General features: G+C 41.9%; 1 protein-coding gene across 2 annotated transcripts in view; it reads right to left on the bottom strand.

The window, feature by feature from the left end:
• Positions 1 to 133: 133 nt before the first annotated feature.
• Positions 134 to 9,687, bottom strand: part of cecr2 (CECR2 histone acetyl-lysine reader) — a 34,044-nt gene continuing 24,490 nt past the window's right edge. The window contains exons 8-18 of one of the 2 annotated variants that reach the window (XM_081356101.1): positions 8,419 to 8,502; positions 8,185 to 8,332; positions 7,442 to 7,571; positions 7,235 to 7,272; positions 7,034 to 7,125; positions 6,826 to 6,952; positions 6,071 to 6,426; positions 5,786 to 5,935; positions 4,951 to 5,689; positions 3,063 to 4,842; positions 134 to 2,925 (exon numbers count right to left, since the gene is read on the bottom strand). In XM_081356101.1, the coding sequence (XP_081212227.1) occupies positions 2,868 to 2,925; positions 3,063 to 4,842; positions 4,951 to 5,689; positions 5,786 to 5,935; positions 6,071 to 6,426; positions 6,826 to 6,952; positions 7,034 to 7,125; positions 7,235 to 7,272; positions 7,442 to 7,571; positions 8,185 to 8,332; positions 8,419 to 8,502 (3,702 nt within the window). In that variant the 3' untranslated portion in view covers positions 134 to 2,867. The remainder of the gene's footprint in view (positions 2,926 to 3,062; positions 4,843 to 4,950; positions 5,690 to 5,785; positions 5,936 to 6,070; positions 6,427 to 6,825; positions 6,953 to 7,033; positions 7,126 to 7,234; positions 7,273 to 7,441; positions 7,572 to 8,184; positions 8,333 to 8,418; positions 8,503 to 9,687) is intronic. The other variant, XM_081356102.1, reaches the window with a different exon arrangement.

The raw sequence follows: 9,687 nt of genomic DNA, 5'->3' as shown, positions 1-9,687 counted from the left end.
ATTTAAAATATGCCAATGCCAATCTTTCATTATCCAAGTAAAATGTCATTGTGCCATGGTACAGCTAATGCCACATACTTATAGTAGTGCCATATGTTTTTCAAAGGAGAAACACACAGAAAATTGACAACTTGAAGAGCAAAATCTAACGAAACGTAATTTATTCTAAGAAATGTACAGTATAGAAAATACTTCGGTCCATTTCCAAAATAATTTGTCATTCAGGTAAGAACTTGTAAACTTTACATAATGAAAGTTACAGGTGTCGTTTTGGATTCCAACTTTGCTAATGAGGTAAAGTGAACCGTTTCAAAACAAACATGAAAAGAACATTTATATTTAAAAAGACAAAAATTTACAAAACACAAGAGCAAATAAATATGATTCACATTTAACCAACTAGTTACTTAACTAGTACAGACAGAATAGATGGCAGCAGATATGTTGAAGGGTGGATTTCAAGAGATACAGACCTGTTACCCCAATACCCACCAATAAGTGAATGAAAAAATAAAACATCTGTACACAGCAAAATTAACACATTCTTGTAGTTCATTACTAAATCATCCCTTTACATATTAACAGTGGAGTAGTACAGTCTTCTGACAAGACTGCTAAAGTGATACAACTTATGAGCAAAGACAGGTACAAAATGGTGGACAACTACCATGTCATCTCACAGCTGCTAGTATTTCCATATCTCTAGATCATAAAATACATATAAACAGTTCACATGTCCACAAAAATACTCGCCCGACATTATGCACCATCACAGGTTTCTGGGACAAAAGACCTCAGTGTACCACAAACATCACTGTCAAATCCTTTGTACAAGGTGCACAACCACTTTAAAGTGTGGATTCCATAAAACAACAAAATGAGGGCAAACATTTGAACCTAGGATGCTGCCTTCATTTCACTGATGGTTGTAAAAAAACAACATTCAAAATGTGGAATGCAGAAGTTTTAATCATGTTTAAACTTGGCACTGATAAATTAATAACGACCATTCGGTTTTGTGAGTGGATATATTAAGGCTATAGTGTTGATTTAAGGATCAAGCCGTCAATCATGAAAAAGTATAGTTCCGAGTACAAACATGAACAAGTGACAAAAAAAAAAAAAAAAGAAGGGAATAGAGAATGTGCCACATTCTGGCATTATGAGGTAGATTTTCTTGCTGCCATATCACAAATTTTACGTTACTATTTAATGGTTTGTTGATGAGCTGAATAAAACAGTAATTCAGACAGACCATAAGGACACATAAAAAACAAACTGATATTCAAAGTAATTCATTTAGTGCAGGACAACAATAGGAGGAGCAATGAAAATAAACAAAACCATTCTACTCCATTTTCCGATCAGCCCTCGTCCCCCATAAAAAATTAAGCATTCAAAACAAATATTAGACTAATTCAAAGAACAGTGTGACAAATTACATTAACCACAAGACAAGTACTGCTTGTCTGGTTCCAGCGTCTGTACTGAAGATCACAGATGAATTGAAGTTAATCACAGTTCCAGTGACATTTCATTGTAATTTTTTCACTAAATATTCATTCGACAATACCCGTATTAAAACCACTACACCCTGAGGACATATTCAGTCATTTGAATTAAAAGAGGAAGCATTCATGTAAAATATGAGCACATCGACATTTCTCCCATTTAATAAAAGGAGCTACAGGGTGCTTTTACAAGTCAGTGTAAAGGCTGATATATACACTCATCCAATGCATTGTTAGTATTGTGACTCCAGCTGGTTATTTTTGTGACAAATCCAATTTACATTCCAATATGTGAAAAATATTTTAAGACTGATGGCCAATGAAGAATGATATCAGGTCACAAACAATAAACCAGCCGTCAAGGAACCCCAAAAGCTATTGATTACTAGCAGACTGTAAATATTAAGAGGTGAACGATGGCTACCTCAGTATCTGAAATCTGATTAATTCTGTGCACACATCATTTAGCAGGACACATCAATAAGGAACAAGACAACACATCAGAGATAGAGACAACTTAAGTGAAAAGTTAGAATTTAGTCCCATACTAAGAAACACACATCTAATTTAAGTCCAAGGCCACTCATTCCAGTATGAAAGACTATTCCTAGTGCATAACAAATAAAGCAGCCAAGTTCTCTGCCAGTCTAAGAAAATCAAAGACAATCTTCAAATTGAAGTGGCATTAAAAGAATGCACATCACCAGAAATAAAGAGGATACTATGCTTCAGTTGAGATGAACAACACCTCATTAATACACTCCAGGTGTGGTGTTTTTCTCAGTGGAGCAGAAGATCCATCTTTTATTCCTTGAGTTGAATTACTACATTTAAAATCGTTCACAGAACATTCGACAAGTACATGAAGGCAACAGAGTCTAGTTTGTCCATGAAGCGTGGAAAAAATTAAGTAGTCTCAGTGCATTCCTAACTACACCTGAGTTTAACTTAACCGTTTAATGGCATCTTGCTCTTCTCATGGACAAAAATTCAGTTTCTATACTTCCTAAGAAACGGCCTGTTCAAAGGAGCTTGGAGATGTTGTTCCTTTGTAGGGAATGAGTCCAAAGACATTCCAGGCTGAGAAGAGAAGCTGCAGACCAGTATAATGGAGTTTAAACAGTATTAACAGGACTGAAGATTCACTGCTCTTTACTGGTCAATGGTCATTGAGCCAACCTCTTATCAAGGTGGGTAGGATCTGGGCTCCAATTGGTACAACAACTTGCCTTTTTCAGCAAATAATTTTTCTATTTTTAGTTGTGGTCTCCATTTCCTTGTATATTCCAGGACAAAGCAGTGTTGCAGAAGGTGTTCATTTTCCTTGGGTTGCCAAATAAATCTTTTTTTTTTTTCTCATACTCCTTGTTTATTGCCTGGGCCATTGGGAGATGGTGTGCCCAACATTTGGTGCCTATCAGACAAGAAAAAGAGTTACTAAAGGTAAGGACATTAGATGTGAAAGCATTATAAATACAAATGTTGATGAATGTGTAAGTGGACCCAGATCAATTATGTCATAAGATTTGAGAGATAAATGAGATCTCTTACCCAGTGCGAAGTAAGTGTTCAGCCACCACTGCTCTTTGAGAAACCATCACTCCCTGGAACTGCCCTGCAACATTTGGATGCCTGTACATAGCCATTCGAGTTTGACCTGGAGAGAAAGGCAGGTGCTGGGGCCTCTGTAAAGCTTCCATCAAATGTGGATGAGGATGCTGTGGTGCAAAATGTGCACTGGGAAAATGCTGGCCAGAATACAGCCCACTTGCCATCATATGAGATGGATGAGCACCACTTTGCTGCATGCTGGGATGCATGCCACGAGTCCCATATGGGAAACTGGGGTGCAGCTGAGCTGAAGTACGATGCCGGGCTGAAGCATTGTGGCTGTCCAGGTCCAAGATCTCTTTTGGGCTCTCTGAGCGTTCAGAGGGCTCTTCAGTTCTTGCCTGCTTGGCAGGGCTGCCATCCTCCCTATTCTCCAAAGCACTGCTATGACACCCATCGGGTATAGGACTGGGTGACATTAAGCTCCCACCAGATCCATCCGAGCCGTGTGGAGACATGCTGCTGTCCTTGTGTCGTCCAACGGATGGTGATTGGTAAGAATTGGGCATCATTGGGTGTTGAGGCTGGTATGGAGGTCTATGCCACTCCTCATGTGAAAATCCAGGTCTGCCATGTCGGTGGTTCTGATAGAACTGTTGATGCTGCTGGAACTGAGGATGCATGCTGGGATGGCCCTGAGGATGCTGAGTGGCCATGCGATACTGGTATGGAACACCTTGCTGGTGATATCCAGGATAGTGTGCAGGATTTTGATGAGGGTTATTACCCTGTAATGGAGGTCCCTGGTTTGGGTATGGCTGATGATTTGATGGGTGTAATGGTCTACCCATCTGTGGGCCAAAGTGTTGGTGTGCTGGCTCACTTACACCATATTGGACCACAGTGTTGCTCTCTGGACCCTGAGAGTGTGCTGGAGGAGCCTGATTTTGAAGGGGTGCTGGCTCCTGCCTTCCCAGCTGGGTTTGTGACTTTGGACTGAAGGGCTGTTGTTTGTAAAGCCCACTGGTACAATCAGTCATCATGTTAGCATTGCTGCTGTCTTGGGAAGCTGTACTCTCACCTGATACTTTCCTGTTGGTAGGCTCACAAGGCCTTTGGTCTCCCTGATCAGCCGGAGAGGGCTGAGCAAGTGGATGGGATACAGGGTGGCTAGGAGGTAGAGAGCTGAGGGTTGCAGGCTGATGAACACCTGGCTGACCCCCCTGAGGAGGAATCTGTGGCATTCCATGAAGAGGTCCTGCCTGTGGACCTCTGACAGATCCGTTGTGTGGTATTTGCTGTGAGCTGTTCTGAAAGTACTGATTAGATGCATTTTGTGGCATCTGTTGTGGAAGATTCTGTAGAATATGTGGAGGTACATTCTGAGACTGGCGTTGAGAACCATTCTGAAGAAACTGTGGTGGAACATGTTTATGGATTTGTAGAGAGGGGTTCTGGGGAATTTCATCTGGGGTTTTATGGGTCATTGGCTGAGGACTATTTTGGGGAATTGAAGAATCATCTACAAATTTTTGCTTTAAGGAACCTGGTTGGGTTTGAGAATTTGGGTGGTCACCATTGTGGATTTTCTCTGGATTTGACAGTCTATATCTATCTTCATTATGACTGGGACCTTCTGTACTTGGAGTGGACATAGATGCCGAAGCTGTTCCTAGTGAAGGATGCTCAGATGTTTCTGTTGGATTGGAAAGAGAACGGTTGTCGGCCTTAGTCAGAGAAGTCTCGGTTGACTGTTTATCACCAGATTTTGGACTTGAACCTGTCAGGATATACAATGGTGGTAAATGTGGTTACTCAAACTTACAATATAATTTTCATCAAATGCAATAGTGCAATGCCAAAATATGGCCAGGAATACCACTCTTACCTTTAGGGGATATGGGAGTGTGCTGGTTGTCTGCAACACAATCTCTAGAAGGCCTGAGGAGATGATTTTCAGGTGAAGACAGTGTAGCAGAAACTAAAGTATTACCACCACTTTGTGGGGATGACTGAAAGCTCCCAACATGATGAGATGATGAGGTCGAGAGCTGCTGGAGGGCAATCATCTCTGGACTATCAAGCATGGATGCCAAATGTGGCCTTGAGACCTGAGGGGCCCCTGGTGGTCTTTGACCAATAGGACCTTGGGAGTTGACAGAGGGCATTCTATATTGACCATTTGTCATTGCATAACCAGTACTGTGTGGAGGACGGATCATGTTGTGATTGTATGGATGTTGGCTAGTTGCACTCTGTTCTTGCATCATAGGTCCACCAGGTGTCAGCTGCCCCTGATGGTTCATGGGTGGCCACATTCTGGGCATGTTTATGCCATGGGGGCCATAAGGAGGATAGGAACTATGCATTGAGACACCTGGGCTGGAGTACCGATTCCCCACAGGCTGCATGGACTGCCCTTCTGGATGTTGGCGTGAAGGGTACATGTTGCCTTCAGATGGAGGGGCACAGAGGCCTCCAGGCTGAAGGGCCATTGGCCTTGGGCCAAGAGAAGGACCATGAGTGGGACCAGGATAGGAATGTTGTTGATGTGGAGCTTGAACTGGCCGGCCATCAGGTCCAACTGGGTATCTGGGACCAAGATGTGGACCATTTATGTGGGAACCCTGATAAAAAAGAAAAACATTATAAACAACCTTCAAGAGGTGATTTTACAAATTTTAAGTGATCAACACTAATACTGCTGATCAAACATAACATACCTGCATGTTGTAGTGAGGTATATGCTGAGTTCCATGGTCCCCCGGTGGCCTAGACATGAGGGGTCTCTGTCCAGGATATGGATACTGGGGATCAATCATCATACGTTGAGCATACATCCCTGGTCCTGAAGGACCTGCAGGTCGTTGAAACTATATGCAAAAAGAGCATCTGTTATGAAGTACTGACAGTAACAAGCGCACAGGGATAACTTTAGGATAATAATCAAAACTGTTGTTTCAGCTGAAAACAATAAACTAATTTAGAAACCAAGACTGTGGTCTAACCTGTTGAGCAGGATGTAACATGCCAGCCTGTTGCTGTCCTGGGTAGATGTTATGAGGATATGGGGAACCATTGCTGTAGTGTGGGGGAGGTTGTAAAGTGGATTTGAGTATGTCTTGTTGCTGATTGTTTCCCTTGCCACTATAGGACATTTTGCGTTTTTGAACCTGCTCAGTGGCTCTGATCAAGCTCTCAGGACCTGACTGTTTGTGACTTTTGCTCTTTTTCTTATCCTTCCGGTCACGGTCCTCACTGCTCACATGAAACTCCTCATCTGTGTCGCCATCCTCAGAAGGGAAGTGCTTTAGTAGGGCTCGGTTAAAGCAGCGTTCCAAGGACTCAGCCATTATTGTGTATTCTGAGGAGATACAGACAGGTAAGCATTAGCACACACACACATATGATCTCATCTCCCCAAGCAGAGCAAGCACACCAACTAGGTCACAGAACCACAGTTGACCTCTGACCCCATCACCCCCAGGGGAATGCATTCTGATGGATGGATGGCTCCAGGGAGGGGAGCTGTGGGGCTGGAATGTCTCTGTGGCACTGCAGGACAGCTCAATCACTCTCTATTAATCAATGTCAGAGCCTCTCAACATACTTCCACTACTATCATGACTTGCTTTGCTTATCAATTTTTTAACACTGATACACATTCCTACATTTTGTTGAGTGGATTATTGTTAAACAGTTTCACTTCTGCTTAGATGCCACAAATCTTGGAAACAAAACTGTTCATCTTGATCATATTTACCACTCTCTTCTCCGTTGTATTCCAGACAGTTCTCAAACATAAGCTTTACATCGGCCACAAACTCATCCTTAGCAACGTACTCCCCATCATTCAGCTTTCTCTCAATGGTGGACAGGTCCATTGGAGTCTGACGAAACATTTTTAACAACTTATTGATTTATTCTTAATGAGGTCAAATAAATGTATTTAAAATAGCTTGTATGCCCACCTGTATGATTTCATGATAGTTGGGGGCATATGACTCATCAACAGGCTCCATGAAGGGCCAGGCATCTTTGTGAGCTTTGAGGGCCTCCAACACTGAAGAGAAACCAGTTCTACGTTATTTCAGTGGAGCTGCTGCAAGTATTAAATGAGGAAACGAACACTGTGGTTTGACCACAACACAAGCACCATTGTCCAAACGTACCTTTGTAGAGAGCTGTGTAATCATCATCCATGTCATAACTACAATACAGAAATAGAAGTAACGAATAGCAACAATCACCATAAAACATACACATAAAAGCTTATACATATTAATTAGCAAGTACAATTAACATCAAATGTGTGTTTGGAGACTATTAGCAACATGAAAAGCTAATACTAAGTTTGAGAGTTAAAACGGAGTCCTTACAACTCTTTGGTGCGACGTGCTCGACGAATAGGTGAGTGAGTCTCCAAATTTAGCAGCTCGGGAGGAAGTTCTTTCCCTTGGGAGAGCAACCAGGCCTTCTCCTCTCGCTGCTTCCTCCTACGTGCCCGCTCTGAACAACACAAAAACATGTGAATGACAGAATAATAAAGCCAAGTTTTACACTTATTACCATTAATAGTGCACTTTTTACCTGCCCACTTGTGCCTGGGCCAATGTGATGAAAAGTTGGCAAACGAAAATCGAAAACGAAAAAGTCGTAATAAGAGCAAATCATCTGGCAGCTTTAGAAGGCACATTTGATCAAAGGGCACAGACAAGATAAAGGGGAGAAGTGTTTTATGTGCTGACATTAAAGGCCCTGACTGACACACCCTGCTGGGAGGATTAAAAGAGCTTGAGGAAGAAACCACTGGAGAGAACTGCAGGCTCGATCTTCATCCATAATACATTAATGTGCATAGGCCCATCCGCAGCAGCACAATCAAGAGTTAATTAACCCGCTGACAGAGGATATCAGAGCTGGATGATTCTCACGAGGAGTGAGGTTGATCGTTTACCCTAGCTCAGCTCTTTGTATGATTAAAGCAGCCTTGGGGTAAAAGCATGCTGATTTCAAAACCGCCATGTTGAGACAAGACCATAGAATGTGCTCTACCATCAGTGTGTGTTTGATCATGCTTCTGGGGAAACTTTGGTTGCCGGTTACCTGAAGTGTGACTCACCCTCGACAGCTTTGACTCGCTCCTGTTCTTCTCTGTCCCGTTCTTCCTGAAGCAGTCTCTCTTCTTCTTTCCGTTGTTCAGCGAGCAGGACTTGCCTTTCCAGGTCCTCCTCCCTCTGTTTCTCCACCTCAATTGTGGCTCGTGTCTGCTTCACACACATGCATAAATGAAACTGCAGCTTACAGAACATATACAAACAAGAAATTCCTGACACGTTTAAAAAAAAAAACATACCCAATTCTCTTTACTGCCATGTTGTTCAGTGTAGCTGTTGTGTTCCTCTGGCAGATTCAGTAGCTTCTGCTTCATCTCTTTCTCCTGGGGAAGAATAACCTTGTCAGTTGTGGCTACACACATATGTGGGTGTCAGGTAGGTCACTTGGGGGATATTGGCCCCTGACAAATATGCCCTTTGTTTAACCAAAGCAGGAGGCTAAAGAGTGTCATTGCAGAACCAAACAGCCCATGGCGACAAAGGCTCATCAAAATCACCCCCTTTCCCCCGTATCTCGGTATACTCAGAATCGTCTGCTTTGTCTATCACCCTACAACACTTAGTCCCATGCTAGATGGAGTGTCTGTGGTATCACCACTTAAGAGGTCAAAAAACCTGCAGCGCTGCAGGCCGTCAATCACCATGCTCGAGCTCACCTCAAGGTGAGAGCCTGCCACATGGCGACGGCTAGATGGATTGTCTCTGACAGGGCTGTGTGCATGTGTGAGAGAGAGTGGGTGTAGGGGTTTGATTTGAAGAGGCAGTTGTCCAAGTTAAAACTTATTGCATCAAGGTTGCAAAAGAAAATATCTGGTTCTTTGCAGATCTATGTGAAAAATGTGAAGTTGAATAACATTGGCAGCACTGAAGAAAGATGTACATTTTACAGTGAGGGTATGTAATGGTGATTGCTGGAAGAGGGGTAGCTATGGCAACGAGACACTCTAATAGGTCTTGATTAGCCACGGAAATGACATGTCAACACCACTGCAAAATGTGCATACCAACATGCATCTGATATAGGCAGTTTTCTCACTGGTAAGAAAAATATCAGGTATCCAAGTTATCTATGTGGTATGAAAATGAAATAACTTTAATTACATTTTTAAATGAACTATAGAAACTCAGTGCCTCTGAAAAAAACTGCAGCAGTTATGATTGTCCGTAAGGACAATGGACGCTGCAAGGCTTTCTGAAAATCAAAATCTCATGCCAGTACGACCAGTCATGAAATTGCACTCATGCACTGGTATTAAAAATCATCAGCAAAAGTGCCAGGGAATGGATTATTAATAATAATAATAATAATAATAAATTATTATTATTATTATTATTATCATTATTATTAATAATAATAATAATAATACTACATACATATTTTAAGATTAATAATTTAATAAATACCTTCTAAATATGTGTGCAAATCTTGAAAAGTTTTGATCTTATCTGATTGTATACTTGCCTACCTTTGAGGCTGCCTTGTCAAGTACAACAAATTCAATGCTTCA

This window comes from Scardinius erythrophthalmus, assembly GCF_964197995.2.
Source record: "Scardinius erythrophthalmus genome assembly, chromosome: 24".
Classification (NCBI taxonomy): domain Eukaryota; kingdom Metazoa; phylum Chordata; class Actinopteri; order Cypriniformes; family Leuciscidae; genus Scardinius; species Scardinius erythrophthalmus.
Note: the sequence above shows the minus strand (reverse complement) of the source record. Positions and strands in the feature narration are given on the sequence as shown.